Genomic DNA, 17713 nt, shown 5'->3' with positions numbered 1-17713 from the left:
ACCCAGTGCTCAGGTCAGGTGTCTTCCTGCTGGTCCCTTTGCCTGAAACACTCATCCCCACCCTGCCCTTCTAGGACCATCAGTCATCTTTCAAGGTCAAGCTCAAAAGTCCCCATTTGGTAACACAGGCCCCTTCTCTATTGATGTAATCATAGAATTAAGTAGAAAATAGACGCCTATATAAGAAGTAATTTCTTTAAAGAAGTAATGACCAAAAGTTAAGCTCACTATCATAATATTTAGAAGAAATAGCCAATTTCTGTCCCTGTCTTAAATTTCTCACATAATTTTCAACACTTAGGAATACATGCTGGGTGATTTTGCCTACAGCTAGTTTATAGAAAATAGGAAAACCAAGTGCTTCCTGAGAAACTTGTGATAATTATACATTTAACTTTTTTTTTCTATTTCAGAAATACCTTGGCAAAAGCACAGAGTGAAATGTTCCTCTAATTGCCTGCATTTGTAATCAGGGCATTTACCAGTTCAAGCAAATATTAGAAATGCCTACCCAGAAAGCTCTGAGCCCCTTCAATTTGTAACAAGACATGCTAGCAACAAAAGCTTCATTCTATCAAATTCTTGTCTTTCTCATTTTGGCCCATATGTATAAAAAAGGGTGTGGCATTCTAGAACTAGAGAAGAAATGCAGTTTTGTACGAAGAATGACTCGAACGGCACCTTGGATCCTAACTCAGGTTTCCCCGCTGTGTCCTTAAAAACCAGTGGACTGAATGTCAGCCTGCGAACCAAAAGGTCGCCAGTTTGATTCCCAGTCAAGGCACATGCCTGGGTTGTGGGCCAGGTCCCCAGCTGGGGACGTGCAAGAGCCAACTGATTGATGTTTCTCTCCCTCCCTTCCCCTCTCTCTAAAAATAAATAAATAAAATCTAAAAAAAAACATTAAAAAAGGAAATCTGTAAGTCACTCCAGGGTTGATCATTTTGCTATTGTTGTAACAAGAGGAGGAAACTGCAGACCAGGTTTACGTTAAGTAAACTGAAGTTTCCTCTGCACATGCTGTGTGTTATAACAGAGTTTTCATGAGTAAGAGCAGATGACGACCACTGAAAAGAAAGCAAGGGCAGGAGAAATAAAAATGCTACCCCACCTCACGGACACTACGAACCCAACGTGCAAGCACAGACATTGACATACTGAATGCTTCAGACATGAAAGAGTAATGTAACCTTCCAGATGGCTTTTATTCCTAACAAATTATCATAAAAAGTGTAAGCATTTAGTATCAAATAATCCATTTAATGGAGCACCCAATAAACACCAGCCTTGAATATGGAAGCAACATAAGTGCCTCTCAACCAATGATTGGATAAAGATGTGGTCCCTATACATAAAATATCACTCAGTGATAAAAATGAATGAAATTTTACTATTTGCAACAGCATGGATGGACCTAAAGGGTATTATGCTAAATGAAATAAAGCCAAAAAATACAAATACCATATGATTTCACTTATATGTGGAGTGTAAAGAACAACATAAACACACAAAACAGAAACGGACTCACACATACAGAAAACAGAATGATGACTGCCAGAGGAGAGGGAGCTGGGGGACTGGGTGGAAAAGGTGAAGGGATTAAGAAGTACAGATTGGTAGTTACAAATAGTCATGGGGACGTAAAGTACAGCATAGGGAACACAGTCTATAATACTGTAATAACTATGTGTGGTGTCAGAGGGGTACTATACTTACGAGGGATCACTTCATAAATTATAGACGTGTCTAAGCACCATGCTATATGCCTGAAACTAACACAATAGTCCTGAATGTCAACTGTCATTGAAAAATAAAAAGAAAACATTCGCAAGTAAAGAAAAACATGGACATGGACCAACAGTGTGGTGACTGTGGGGGTGGGTGGTGGAAGAGAGCACAGGGAGCATAAATGGTGATGGGGAAAAAAAATGTAAAGGGCAAAGAAAAAAATTTAATTTTTTTTTAAATAAAGAAAAAAAATAGCATTGAGAATTGATTAGTTCAATGGGTGTCATCCTATAGGAAGGAGACCACAGAATGCCTACATTTTTATTTATCACCAAGGAAGAAAGATACTCATCTTGCCTTCCTTCCAGCTTCAGTAGTAACATTCTACAGAGAAAAGGCCGTAGTCCCATGTTATTTACACACCACCTTTCCTCTCAGAAGCACAAACACTTCAGAGCTTCCTAGCATATCCACATTACATTAGGCAAGAAGTACAGAACATTAGTGTTCCATTTTACAGTCTGAAAATGAAAGTTTGAAGACCACAGAGTAGATAACGTGAGCAAAGGTACAAACCTCCTACCACTGAATTTGTCTCACGTTAAGTCTACAATTATCGGCATCAAGTACAGACTTCTAGGATTAGATATTTGGAGGGTATTACATTCTCACCAACTATAAATATTCTGAATTGAACTACATATAAGTCAAAGGCAACACAGACACCTTTTAAATAAGCATAAAGGTGTTTGTGGCCCCAGGCTGATGATCTCTAACCTCGGTAAAGTGGTACTCCACTGTTTGGTTGCGTTTAAAGATCCTGCCCTATGCTCAGATTGTCGCTGGCCCACTGAATGGAATGTGCAAGGCATTCACTGTAAAGTTTGTTGCTCATTTTAAGGACCACTTGGAAAGAAAGATGCCCGCCTCTAAACTATAACATGTTTTCACGTCATCCATCATTAAGACTCATCCTGATTTCACTGATGCATCGTGAAATCAATGAAATATGGCATATGAAAACTGGCGCCCTTCTAATTAAAATGAATTAAAATACTGTTTTGAGAAACTTAAGCCATGGATTGCAATCTGCAAATGTGCTAAGGACATGGCAGGGGTTTGGAGTCAGTCTTTGATACCGCCAACCTTCAAATTGCTTTTAACAATTTGAGTCCCTAAAGTTTTCTCTTTCTTGATTTAATCTTTACTGTAATTTTTCCCATTTCCATTTAGACTCCTTATACTCCCTTCACCCTGGCAATCACCACACTGCTGTTCATGTCCATGAGTCCTGTTTCCTTTTTGCTCAGTTCCTCAAGTCCCTGAGCTTTTCAATAGTACCTAACGAAGTGAAGTACTATTGGAGGGCTCCTGAGACCTCCGTTTGTAAAGTCAATAGTCGCCCCCGGAAACAGTTCCATTATGAGGCTTTGAAATTGCTGAATTATCCTGTGTCTTAAGACACCAATTGTTATGACTCGATGCTACACCAGGAGAGATGTCATGTTACTAAACTAAACAGCCTGCTCTCTGAACATCCTCCTCTCCTGCTTAGGAAAACCCTTTGGTATTGATGGCCTTGGAGCAGAAAAAGCATGAAGCGCTTTTTTCCCCTTCGGAAAGGGTTGAAAATAAAACTGCAAGGAAAAATTAAAGTCAGAGGAGGACATGTTTACAGGAATTGAGGAATTCTCCCCTGCATGAGCAGCCCTGGGAGCAAAGTCTGACCACCACCAACAAAAGCCAACAGACAACAACATGCAGCAGCAGAAAGTGGTTCCATTGTCTTCTCAGCGTGAGGGCAGCTGGCGTCTCAGCTCTGCGGCTCACTCTGAATAAACGCTTTCAGGGAAACCGAGCAGAGCGTCCCCTTCCTCCAGTGTAACTACCTCCAAACAGTATAACTCTTGTTGGAACGCAAACATTCATAGGACAACTCCCTTCTGACTCTCCGGCTGGGTGAGAGTATCTATAATCTGTTCTTCTGTTCTGGCCTCTTTCTAGTGACCTAGGATACATTTGTTTGGTAACTAGAACCACCTTGTCCTAATTATAAAAAAGTACACGTTTTTTCAAAATTCATACTCCACAAACTTTCTGATGGGATTACATTCCCAAAGTCAAACTTGAAAGCCATCAAATCAGGATCACAAACAGACACGCATTCATAGTTGCTAACATGTTTTCTTATATTTTTACATGACTTACTTTTGAGAAGAGTTCTCTTATAAATCCAGTGTCACAAACCACTGGCTTCGAGCTGTATTTTTACTAAGGAGGATACTTTAGGGGGTAAAGAAAAAAACCTTCAAGAATTTAAAATTAAAAAAATTGTTTCCTTCAAACATACAAACATACAAAAAATTGTTTCCTTCAAACAGGCAAAAACATTTTCCACCCCTTCAGACCTGCACCCCCAAGAGAAAAAGGGCTTACGTGTTCAGATTTCTCCTGGTCTTTTTTGTCCGTCTGCAAAAACTGACAGTTTTCTCTCGCCAGCTTCTGGACCAGCTCGATTCGCCCCATGTCATCTCTCTCCTGAAGCTTGCACATCACCCCTGCCTTCAGAGTTGGGGAAAAAGCAAAGATATACTTGAATCCACAGTCCCAGGACATGACACCGCTGCACAGTTCACCTTAGAATAAGCTCATCTTCTCTGTCGCCTGGATTAAATCATGGTCCTGGTAAAACAACTGTCCGTCTCCAAACTGAAATTGTGTTATTTAAATCGAGGACTGCCACATCAAAAGTCTTTAAGTTGAGATCATTGATCAGTCTACTTTAAGAGAGCGAAGGGCTGAGCAAACTAAATCATTTGCTACTAATGTGCGCTCCTGATATGCCACTATTTGTTCCTGACAGCCTGTTTCCTGTTACATAAGCAAAGCCTAGCAAGAAGGTTAAAAACTCATGGGAAAGTTAGCCAGGAACCACTCTGGCAAAAAGGGTGAAGTGATACAGAGTTCTAAAAATAACAGGACACAACCTCCTGATTCTTTAGCTCCACCAGACCATTCCACGTACAAATACACAGTTTGCAAGATCACAAGGTTATTTTTTTGTTTTTCACAACTGGAAAGTTACCATGGGTCATTATTAGCAAAATACTTCCAATGTTGCAGAAAATATAGTGGACAGTTTATTAAAAGCAAGCTGGAAAAAAGGCTTAAAATTTCATCGGGGCTTGGAAATGATCCATAAAGCATCATATTTTTTATTGCCCCAAAGTACCTAAGTAATAATAATATGAAGGAGAAGAATCCAGGCCTTTGATTGGAAAAAAAGATATGTTTGTTATACACAAGTTATAAAATGTTTCTGTGCAAACTCTTTCAAAAATGGTTCACACTAACATATCAGGACATGACCTAATAAAGAAATGAAAAGTGACTCTTAGCAGGAAGAGTCAAAATATGGAATTTTTGTTTTACCCAAGACAACCTACATGATTTATATGAACTCAGCACAATAACCAAATGTGCAAAGGGGCCAGAACTGATCACAGCTTCATGGCCTTGCCACTTGGTGCTAATAGCACACATTTGGTTGAGTGGACATCAGAGAAATGGGACCGTACACACAAAGCAACGGCTACATCTTTACTCCCCGGGGTGAGGGCATCTGCTTATCAAGGAGTGTCTCCAACAAGTAGGGAGGAAACAAAAACAGTCCCCTAAGTGGCTGCAAATCACCAACTTCCAGAGGACAGCAAGTGGAATTCCCTCACCCAAGTCAGAGATTTATTTTTACAACATCCTCACAAGAGGTATTTCAGTGTCTTTCCAAGGTTTCCTTGCACAGACATCTCAGTTTATCTTCAGACGGCCTGTGCACTTTGAAGGGTCAGGACTGTTGGAAAGTCCCCTGCACACTAGACAAAACTGAAACCACTGAACTTCAACCCATGAGTACTGCCTTTTAAAGCAACTGAAACTCTACTACTCATTCAATATAACCATTTTTTCAAATATTTAAATACCAATATTTATGATAGCCTCCTTTTAGCATTCCCCATCTATATCCCCCAGCTCTGTTTCTTTCATTCATTCATTCATTCATCCTTTCTTTCTTTCATTCCCTCACTCAATAGATTTTATTTGAGCAACAGTCATGTGCTGAGATCTACCGAGGGATCTAGGGATAGTAGTGAGCAACAACTGCAAAAAGACAAAGCCCCACATTGAGTTTACATGCAATGAGGAATACGGATTCCATAACACACAGATATGAAGTATCAGGTGGTAACACACAATGGGAAGGAAAATGAAGCAAAGTAAGGGGCAAAGAAATGATTGGAGGATTCAGACAGAAATGTCAGGGAAGGACTCTGTAGTAAGGTAACATTCGAATGGAGACCTAAAAGAAATGAAAAAGCGTGTTGGAGGTAGAGGAAGAGAAGTGCAAGGGCCCTGATGCTGGGCGGGGGTTGGCGGCTTCCAGGAAGAGCGTGGCTGAAGGAGAGACTGGTAAGGGGGAGGGACTGGTTGCACGGGTGGGAGAGGTGATGCTGGCCCAAACCCTGCAGTTTCCCTATAGACTGTGTAAGGAGTTCAGATCCTTTTTCTGAGCAAGATGGAAATCCTTTACAGGTCTGGACATAGAACTGGCTTAGACTGACTTACATTTTAACAGGATCATTCTGCCTCCCAGGTTGAGAAAACACTGCTGGGTAGGGACAAGTGGTTGAAGCTAAAAGACCAATTAGGAGATTGGTCCTCAAACAAGAAATGGCTTGGAACTTGTGGTCGTGGTGGAGACGGTGACAAGTGGTTAGAATCCAGGTGTTCTTCAAAGGAAGGGCTGCAGATTTTGTTGTTCCCACGATATCTGGGCTAAGCAGCTAGAAGGGCACGAATGCCGTTGACTGAGATTGGGGAGCCTGGGGAAGAAGGTCTGGGAAGGAGTATGCCTGTGAGACACCCACGTGGAGCTGCAGTCTGGGGGTTCAGGGGAGAAGTCCAGGCTGGAGACGGGAATCTGGGAGTCATCATAGTGTAGACAGCGTCTAAACCGGGGGAAGGAGCGAGGTCACCAATGGAGTGGCACAAGCAGAAAAGACACCTGAGGAACCGAGTCTCACGTTTAGACATCAGGAAGATAAGGCGGAATCAAAAGAGGAGACTAAGAAGGAGTGGCTCTGGGAGGACAACCTGGTGACAGGTGAGGAAGGTGCTTCAAGGAGCCACTGAAACTGCAAAGGCGATGGGCACAAAATAGTTGACACTGAATTTCCCCAAAATATTTGGTGGCTTTACATGTAGCTTTTTTTTTGAGAGAGAAAAGTGGAGAAAATCCTTCTTAGTTTGGGTTCAACAGACAACGAGAGACAACTCTTCTAAAGGGTTTTGTTATAAGAAACGGGGCACTAGCTAACGAGTGATGCTGAAGGGAGTTGTGCTGGCTTGCTTGTGTAAGGTGAGGGGTATTGAGCATACGTATCTTAACTGGAAATCACCAGTATGGAGGGAAATTCAAGTGTGGGAGGGAGAGAAGGCATTTATAGCACTGTGAGAAGACACTGGCGGCATGAGAAAAGAAGTCACTTCAGTTGTGAGGGTTGGCAAGCTTTTTTTTTGTAAAGGGCCAGAGTGTACGTAGTCTAGGCTTAGCGGGCCAGGGATGTGGTCTCGGTGCAACTCCGCAGTCCTGCAGTTTTAGGGCAAAAGCTGCAAGAGACAACACGTGAGCACAGCTGTGTCCCAGTAATACTGGACTGACAAAAACAGGCAGCAGGCTGTGGTTTGTCAACTCCTGACCTGAGGGAAGAAGAAACTGAATGAGGAAAGCAGAATGAGGCTGCCAAGCTTCACTAAGGACCCACTTGATTTTATTTTTAGGCCCTTTCCCTGTCCCAGCCATCCTCCTGGGCATGCATTTTTGTTTGTCAGGGGTTTAACAGAGCCCTAAACCTGAGATAATGCTAAATACGTGGGCCGATCTTGAAGATGATTTTTACATCAGTAGGAGAGAGTAAAAGAAAATCAGCAGTGTTAAGTATCCTCTTTTAAATTAAGAAGGCAAGGCAACACCTCAGAGAAATTTGTACATAAAAATGACTAACATGCTTTAAATGTTTTGACATTTAAAGGAATACGTTTCTGTTTTCTGGAAAATCCATTTATGTTGACCGTCTAGAATTTCTTCTCTCTCCATCCACATCAGCCTCACAGTTTTAAATATCCAATCCTGCCCGTGAAGAGGAGTTAATGTCCCTGCAACCTCAGGACCTGCTCCCTGGCTGTCTACTCAGCAGTGTGATGGATTAGTCCTCATCTCTTTGCTCCCCAGGGCGGCACCGGGTGGGTAACAGAACAAAGGACACGTGGAACTGGGGCCAGGCTGGGGCGGACACAGGAGGAAGGCACCACAGAGCTGTCTAATTTGGGAAGTGGGGACGCGCCTGTCATGCCTTCTCCGGGCACAGGCTCCAAAGACACTGGGCTAAACACTTCTGGGCTCCCATTTGAAGAGTCTTTCCTTCTGCTTGTGGGTCCCATATACATTAAAAATAATAATAATAATAATAATAATATCATCAGCAATAAAAAAAGGGCAGGACTGTGTGCAGGAAATTTAAGAGACCTTGATTTGACTATTTTTTTTGGTTCTGTGTAAACATGAGTTTCTAAGGAACTCTAAACATTCTTCGTATCATATGCTTAAGATTCTAAAAACAGCCTTTTCTTTCTTGAGGAAATAGATTTTTATTAGAGCCTGCGACTCGGCTACACAAGTTACATATCTTAAACACAAAAGGCTTTTATTACTTTTAAATGGGTTTCAGATCAACTTAATGATTTCATGTTTATAATTGAATCTGGTAATTAAAAAAGGAATACTGCTGTCTCGATTTTCTAGTTTCTGCATGATTCCTAAGATGCGTTTTCACAAGGTAATCAATTCTAAGCACTCCCTACATAACGCTTAACAAAAAAGGCTTTCCAGGAGGGTTATGAATTCTTCCTCGTTCCCTGGAGAAGCTGAAGAACAGAGATGCCCATACATCCTCCATCATTCTATACGGCAGTCCTCTTTGGAGGTGCCACACTAAGCCAGATGTTTTCTGGGGATCCCTTTTAAAGCTCCATAATTTAGTGATCCAATTCAAAAAGCCCATGAATTTATTCATGTACTTTAGGAGCTTTTTTATGGCAGAAGCAACAAGATGACTAACAGCTCTTGATCTAGACTTTTACATTCCTGGACTATTTAATTTATTGATGTGAAATTAATTATAAACAGTTTACCTAACACTGCTAGGCCAGGGGAAAAAAATAAAAGATTAATGTGTAAGTGTCAGAAGAGTTATTTAAGAGCCTTACTTCAAGGTCTACTTTGGAAAAAAAATCTGTGCAATGTATAATTAAAGCTATTCATATGATTTTCAGTATTTGAGAAATGATATGAATGTGAATGAAAAGTCTGTTTCCTTTATAAATGGAGTCATAAAAACGTTGGGCTCATTTTTCAGTGGTAAAATGAAACTTGGACAGGATTCCCCCAGGAAAAGCTATAGTGATAAATGAACCACCTTTACTGCAAAAGGTGAAAGAGCACAGTTGTATGCATGAAACATTTTCTGCATTGTTGTAACTTTTAAAATCACTCAGAGGAAACATCATGCGAAACTGCTATCAAGGGAAAATCCAGGATAAAAGAGTCCACCTTATTTTTGTTTTGCTTTTTTATCCTAACCTGAGGACACTGTTTCAATGCTTTTAGAGAGAGAGGGGGAGGAGTGGGGGTGGGGGGAGAGAGAGAGAGAATGAATACGAGATGGCGCTCCAACCAACTGAGCCACACCAGCCAGGGCGAAAGAGTCCACCTTTTACAAAGCATTTTTACAGTTACAGAATGCTAGTCAATACAAATTTAGGGTATTCAAACAATTCTTACAAAACAGAGTCAGTTCTTTAAAAATTCAACCTTAAAAAGAAAGTCATAAAGTACTTCTTTACTACTTGAAACAGAAACTCCACGTGGCAGAGTAAAACACTGATAGGTTAGGATGGTACGTCACATTACTCAATTGTCTGCACCTATTTCCAACAAAGATAGTATTAAGAATTCCTTCCAGGAAAATTCAGAACACAATTAATAATAAAAATAACAATAATTACTATTACTATTATTATTATTATATATTAGGGCAGCAAGTATTCATTTTCTCAAATTTCTTCAGAGAAAGGAAGGAAACTACGAATCACTTCTTCCTGATTGGGATAGAAAAATACACCCACTGCTGATTGAGGAAGGACCAAGACGCATTCCCCGTGCACCTGCTTACGACACAACGTGTGATGGCCAGGGCAGGCCTGCGAATGCCCAAGGCATCGCTAGTACAGGCCTCTAACACCATGCTGGGGTCACAGGGCCGTGGAAATCATTCGGTGACCCCCTAGTCCCGCACTGTGGAAGACTGAGCCCATGCAAGTTCAGGGCGGCTCATTTCCCCAGCCCTCCTCCCCTGTGGAATTGCTTGTGCCAGTACGCCACGCTGGTCGGACAGGTACCTCTGGCACAAGCACTCGGTGCTCCTGCGCCCTGCCAGAGCGTGCTGGGGGCGCGGAGAAGGCAGAAACCATGGTCACGTGGAGTTTGTTACTGTGATTTCCCTCAGACGTTTTCTCCATCTATTTTACTCATATAATTTTCTCTTCTGATGAAACTAAATATAATAGATATTTACAAACTTGATGAAGTAAGGTGTTCACTTATTACGTATATTTGATTCCTTGAACTTTTAAAATAGGGAGGTCACCCATGTTTTATCTTGTTTGGACCTGAGAGATATTACAGCTCAGATCTGTGTATACGGCTGAATACTGCTAAGCAGGGCAGCAAAGTTCACAGTAAAGAAGTAAAAAGAGAGAATAAGCAAATTCTAATAAATTCTAACATCAATGATTTAAAGGATCATCGTCTTCCTGTGACACCCATCCCAGCCTTAAATAAGCGCTTTCTTCAGTCTATTAAAGAAGAGTCACACTTTGGCTACGGATAAATTAACTGTCAAATATGTCAGCTAATTTGCATAATTAACAGTTATTACCACTTAATATTAAAATAATTGATTCCAATGGGGGACAGGGGACAGTGAGAATAATGACTAAATCCAGTGGTCAACCGGCCACCTGAATAAGGGTGAGAATTTCCAAAGTTTCACACATTATAAATTACTCACTGAAGATCTCATTAGAGCCCTTAAACTAGAACCTGGCAAAAAGTCCATACGCTTTGGTGAAGATGCTTTCGTTCTCAGTCCTATGAAAGGGTTATCGTGGGTGAAGGGTCTGGAATGTGTCTGTCTGTGAAGAGACCCTAGCGGTAGCCAGACGGTGCACTGCGGCCCAGCCAGGTAGGTTCCTTAAATATTCGAGCCAAAAGCAATGTGATAAATGATCACGATAATGACAACTCACCAGGCTGACTTTTTGGAGTACTACATGCCAGGCGCTGGCCAAGCTACTTCACAGACACTCATTTAATTTTCAAAACAACCGAACGATTACCCCTACTTGATAGCTGCCAGAAAGGCAGTTTAGTACCGTGGCTAAAGGCAGGGATGCTGGAGCCAGGCTGCCTTGGTTTGATGCCTGGCCCCACCCTTTAGCAGCTCATCTGTGAAGCGGTGATATTCACATTACCTGCCTCACACGGTCTGCTGTGAGGTTTAAATACATTGATGAGAACAAAGAGCTTAGAAGGGTGCCTGGAGCACATGAGGTGTCGCATACTAAGTGTCACCTCTCAATGCCGGTACAGAAAAGGACATGGGGCACAGGAGAGTGGGGTCCTGGCCCATGGTAGTTGTGGCAGAGACGGAAAGAGAGCCCAGGCCGTCTGGCCCCAAGCCTGCGCTCTCCGGCCTCACGCACCCTGCCTGACATTTGCTGGAAGTCTTTTACGAGCTTCCTTTCAAACTCATGACAACTTTATAGTATCTCCAGTTTACAGAGATGAAAACCAAGCTTGCTGATTACTGCCAGCACAGTGGGACACTTTGGTGACAACGACACAGATGCTGCCCTACAGGAACTTAACAGGTTTCAGACATAAAGAACTTGCCTACAGGCACCAGCTAGGAGGAAGCCGGGCTGGGAGGTGGACCCAACTCTGCAAGCACTCTTCACTCTGCCCACACTTGCTGCATGAAAACGGGGTTTCTTAAGCAGAAAAGATTTTTTAGTGAGAAAAGAAAAAAGAAAGGACCAACACATCAGGGGTCAACTGGAGTTTTCTGGTAGATGGGAAACCTTGTGTACAAGGGCAGTTTCTCCGGGGTTAGTGATGGTCTTACCCTTTCAGACACCCAAAGTTTTCCACAGCCTAAGGGCATTCTTTCCCCTGGTGACATATTTCATCACCTACAGGGAAGGAATGGCAAACCAGTTTCCACTTGATGTGTTTAAATATGCTCTGGAGTGAAGATTGCAATCGTGTGAAATACCAGAGCCGGGCGTATAGGTGCTTGCTTGCTTGGCCTCTTTCCTTCCTTCCTTCCTTCCTTCCTTCCTTCCTTCCTATCTTCCTCCCCTTTCCCTTCCTCCCTTCCTCCCTCCCTTCTTTCACCCCTTCCTTTCTTTCTTCCTTTTATAAAGATTTTATATTTTTATTTTTAGAGAGAGAGGAAGGGAGAGAGAAAGAGAGGGAGAGAAACATGGATTGGTTGCCTCTTGCACACCCCAAATGGGGACCTGGCCCGCAACCCAGGCATGTGCCCTGACCGGGAATCAAACTGGTGACCTTTTGGTTTGCTGGAGGATGGCCAACCCACTGAGCCACACCTGTCAGGGCCAGACAAGGCTTTCTCAGATGCATTAGAGAAGGTGACAGCTGCCTCCTCTCCCACGCAGCCTTGGCCTATGATACCTATAATTTTGCATCCCAGCGAACTTGACTCATGACTCTCAAGCCTAAACAGAATCTGTTCCTGATCTAATTATCAATTTGCAGGCTTTGAACAGTTTCCCGATTTCACTCCTTTGTACACCCTGTGTGATTATGTCACTGCTGCTGCAGAAAATCAGTCTCAATGAGCAAGTCTGTGTACCCTTTTCAGATACACAAAGAAATACAATTGCATTAAGACATATTTCTGGCTGTAGAATTAGTTCAAAACAAATAAAGAATAACTTAAGTTTAGAAACATCTGCCCCACTAATAACTCAATGATTAAGGAAAACTTCAAGAAAGGAATTCCTGCCCAGGTTTGCTTGGGAGCCTGACAGGGCATTTCAGGATGAACCTGTGGAGTGCAGCATTTAGAATATTGCCGTAGCAAAACAATTCCGAAGAATTCCTCGTGTGACCCTGTTAACATCACAACCTGTGCAGTGTTCACTGAAAAACGTAATGTAATTATTCTGAAGACTTCTAGAACTTTAAAGGTGAAGTGCAGTGGGTCAACCAAGCTAAGAATCTTCTTTCCCTTTTTTAAGCTTTATTTGAAGCATACATAATATAAAAAAATACGCACATATTTAATGGACACATTTTGATGAGTTTGAACATATGTGATATTGTGATACTGTTGCCATAATCCTTAAAGGCAGTTTCCTCTACAGGGTTGAGGGGAACGGAGCAGCAGCCTGCAGGGAGGGCTCGCCCGCTTCCAGTTTCTGCATCACGTCTGCCTGGGCACAGAGTCTGCCCGATGTCTCCACCTGACCATCAGCCCATTGCGCTGCACACGCCCCAATCAATTTCCAAGTAGCAGACTCACCTCGGCCTACTCCTTTCATGTTCTCACATGAAATAACATCCAATGGCTTATTTAGTTTCCATACTTTTATTTTTAATCCTCACACTCTCCCATCAGATAGGTTTATAGATGAGTAATCGAGAATTCTGAAGGATTAAGAAACCCGCTTCAGGCAGTTAGCTATTTAGTGAGGGTGCAGAATGCTACCTCTGGGTGTCAAGGGGGAGGAATTCTGAGGAGCAGAGCTGACTTGCAAAAGAAAGTCACCGTTCTGCTTTTCTTCCTGCCGCCCCCACTGAAAACCTTTAAATGCTCTGCTTTGACATAAAATTAACAGCTGATAGCACTAGGGGGTCCAAGTTTTCCAGCTGCAATAGAATTTGGAGGCAGACTGCTACCAAAAGCACACCCATGCCATGATCCGGGGCACAGAATCTTTGGCGGGTGCAGCATCACAGCGGTCTGACTGGTGGGGCCCTGGCCGGGCTGTCAGCAGAGCCTCCTCTGCCATCCCGAGGGGGTGGCCTGCCCGAAGGGTGCTCTCTTATGGTTCTTCACTTCCTTCCCTTGCTTTCTCTGGGAAGTGGAGTATGTCTCCTTACCTGTCTCTCCCCCATGAATAAAATCACCCACGTGCTGATCAACTTAGAGCCTTCCCTGTGAAATGTGTCTCTACAAAAATAAGTCCTTTATTCCCATAATACAACTATTTTACAAAATACAAAAGGTAAACCTACATCAAACCTGCACTCTCTCACCTCCCTCAACACAGAAGACAGGTGACTGAGGGGCTGACCCAGAACTGATCATACCTGAGAGTCCGGGACACCGTCCGCCTCTGTCGCCGTCACCTGCTTGTCACTGTTTTCTTCATCTTGTTCAATTGCTTAAATAAATAAAAAAGAACAATATGAGATGCAGCATCATAAAAAATCTGTTTCAGATCACTGACTTTCTGAAAGCAATTTGACAGGAAAAAATGTTAGGTAGATTCAAAAAAATGTAAATATCAGTACTATTTTTTTTTATCACTTGGAAGAACAGTGTAACCAAGAGCACTGTGCACTTTTCATGTGCATTATCTCACTTATTAAATCGGTGGCAGTGGGAACTTTGACCTCATCCTCCTTTTCCCCAAAACCTGTCCAGACATCTTCACGTCAGTTTTGTGCTTCACCCAAACAGAGCCGGAGTGTAGATGAAGGTTTCTATGAAGCTCATGTGAGAACATTTTTTAATGTGATTTTTTGGCTCACAGTTTAGTGTTACATAATAAAGGAAGCACAATATCTTATATTTGGGTTGCTCAGTGCATCACTACTGCCAGATTCCGAACCGTGGAGCCTTGAGTCCACCCCTTCTCCCGCATTCCCTCAGCATCTCCCTCTCCGAGTCCTGTCCCGTGTTTGATGCTGGGACTATAACCTCCTATCACAACACCCCTGATTCTGGCCTCGCCCTCACACAGTCCAGCATGGGTGCTACAATGATCAGTCTCAAAAAATATAGCAAGTGCCATGCTTTGGACGATGTATCACTTATCTTACCAAGTCCGAACTCTGTTCATCATTGAAGGTCTCCCTTGAACTCTCCAGCTTCCTCCTAATCTCCAACTTCACCCTGACCTTCAACACCAAAGCATATTGCACCCAACTCTGACACAGGAACAGTGATTTCATTATTTTTGTCTTTACACAGCTTGCTCTTCTGTTTTGACAACTATTTATTGAGCACCTGTGCCTGGCATGGGGCTATTCCTGTGAGCAACAACAGATACACCCCTGACCTTGTGAAGTGCACACCAGTGAGCAGTGACTACTACTGCAACTAACAGTAACGATAATAACAATACTGTAAAAACTAAGATGGAATTAAAGATCAGGACAAGTAGGAAAATGACAGGAAACAACATGGAAGAGGTCACTTCGGAGAGGTGGCATGGGACGATGTCTCTCTAAGGAGTTGCAGTTGGGCTGAGACGGAGTCACCCACGGCAGATGACAATGACATGATGAGACCTGCCTGGAGGGAGTACAAACCATGGTGAATTCATACCTTAGCCAAAGAACATGGGGAAGCACTGAGGACTTTAAAATTGGGAACTGCATGATGTGATGTATTGTTTCAAAAGTTCTTTTTGCCTTCTTTGTGGAGAACAGACTTAAGAGAGTCAACACAGAGAGGCCAGTTTGGTGACTGCTGCTCTCTCCTTGGTGAGAGATGACACTGACTCAGACCAGGCAGGGGGCAAGGAGCCAAAGAAACATGGAGGATCTGAGCTGTAATTTTAGATAAAATGAACACGATCTGCTAATGAACTGATTGCAGGGCATGGAGTGAGGGGGGAGGAGAAGCAATCAAGGATGATTCCTAAATAGAAGGAGTTATTGCTGATATCTATCATAGTGTTTATTCTTTTTGCCTTCTCCATCGCAAACCAAAAATTTAAAAAATTAAAAAAATAAAAAAGCAGACCAAAAACATACCAACCTTGTTGACACTGGGGTTACCCCCTGTACTCTTGGATTCAGTTTGTACTGTTTTGTGTACTTTCAAATACTATGCTTTCTGTTCTGTACTTTTAAAAATGTCATTTCATGTACCTTTCGCTTTTGCATGCCTTTTACACCCACTTAAACGCTGTACACACAGTATGAGCCCTGTAACTGCTAACGGGACGAACAATTTCTCCCCAAGTGACCAAAATGGTGCGACTTCACGAACCACTTACATAAGCTCTGTCTTTCATAACTGTTTATGAAAAAAGGGGGAGGGACCTTCTGTTCAACCCCGCGGGTACCTAGGATAACTCCTACCACCTGAGCATCTGAAGGCAAAGCAGGAGCAGGGAAGGTGGGCAGAAGCTTTTCTTCTATTTCCACCAAGTTCTATTCATGCTCGTTCAAAGGAGGTCCCCTGTTGCTACTGTTGCTTGATGAGGAGGAAACTTAAGAATAAAGAAAAACACTACTGTTTTCTCTGAAAAACTGGAGGTGAATGCAAAGGAAAAAATAAAGTATAGAATAACATCCTAAATTCCACTTAAAGATGCAATGGGCTGGAACTCCATTCTACTAATTGAAGTAAGGAACTCCACTCTACTAATTGAAATAATGTTTCTTTTCTCATCCTGTAACGGGCTGTAATTTTCTTGGGGGACTGGGGTGTAATTTGATGCCATGCCAGTGTGAGACAACTTCACCCACGTGAAGTAGCAAGAATACCTTGGCACTTAATTTATGCTTTATTTGAACTTTTGTTCCTTCAAGTTTTAGTTTTGATGAAGAAAATGGAATTTTGTATTTTTTTTACCTATTAAGTTCATGTTTTGTTTTTTAAAACAACAATACTCTGGAGTAGAGGTATTTCTTTTCCTTACCTTATTATACTAAGGAATAGGACATGCAGAACAATGAATAACACTTTCAGAATTGAGAGTTAATACTATTTTTTTGAGCTTTAGGAAAAATTCTTAATACATATTAATAGAATCAAGGGGGCCAGAGATCAGCACAAAAGCTTACCTGGGATAAAAATTCAGTCCTCCAGTTGGAGCTTCTGCCCAACAACAGTGCTACATTTTTTAGTCACGTCTTTGAAGACCTCAATATATTTGTCCTGCATTACACTTGGGTTAACAGAGCAAAAATCAGAAACACAAGCAAGTTAAGGGACTCGGCAAAGGGACCTCAGCAATCTACCCCCATCGGCATAATGGAGAGACTCTCAAAGCTCTGGCAGAGCTTTTGAGTCTCCTGACTCCCGATCTCAGCACTCGGATCATGAAGAAAAGTCCTCAGTCACTCTCTCTTTTTTTAATCCTCACCCGAGGATATGATTATTGATTTTTTAAAGATTTTATTTATTTATTTTTAGAGAGAGGGGAAGGGAGGGAGAAAGAGAGAGAAATATCAATGTGTGGCCCCCACTGGGGACCTGGCCCGCAACCCAGACATGTGCCCTGACTGGGAATCGAACTGGCAACCCTTTGGTTTGCAGCCCACGCTCAATCCACTGAGCTACGCCAGCCAGGTGAATTTTTTTTTTTTTAGACAAAGAGGGAGGGACAGTAAGGGCAGGGGCCAGTGGCAGGGGGAGGGGGGAAGAGAAAGAGAGAGAGAGAGATACACTGACGTAAGAAAGAAACATTGATTGGTTGCCTCCCATACCTGTCTTGGCCAGGGATCGAACCTGCAGCCTAGGTATGTGCCCTGACCAGGAACTGAACCAGCAACCTTTAGGTGCATGGGACAACCCTCCAACTAACTCTGCCACCGACC

The 17713-nt window shown here is 42.5% G+C and overlaps 1 protein-coding gene across 3 annotated transcripts in view; it reads right to left on the bottom strand.

Moving 5' to 3' along the window:
* Positions 1-17713, bottom strand: part of RAPGEF5 (Rap guanine nucleotide exchange factor 5) — a 223436-nt gene that overhangs the window by 95623 nt on the left and 110100 nt on the right. For all 3 annotated transcript variants that reach the window (XR_011651308.1, XM_053927359.2, XM_053927360.2), the window contains exons 8-9: positions 14246-14319; positions 4165-4290 (exon numbers count right to left, since the gene is read on the bottom strand). Coding sequence is in view for 2 of the 3 variants with exons in the window: in XM_053927359.2 (XP_053783334.1) it covers positions 4165-4290; positions 14246-14319 (200 nt within the window). In the remaining variant the exon portion in view is untranslated. The remainder of the gene's footprint in view (positions 1-4164; positions 4291-14245; positions 14320-17713) is intronic.

The sequence above is a fragment of the Desmodus rotundus genome, chromosome 6 (genome assembly GCF_022682495.2).
Source record: "Desmodus rotundus isolate HL8 chromosome 6, HLdesRot8A.1, whole genome shotgun sequence".
Lineage (NCBI taxonomy): Eukaryota > Metazoa > Chordata > Mammalia > Chiroptera > Phyllostomidae > Desmodus > Desmodus rotundus.
The sequence above is the reverse complement of the archived record's forward strand: the minus strand, read 5'-3'. Positions and strand labels throughout refer to the sequence as shown.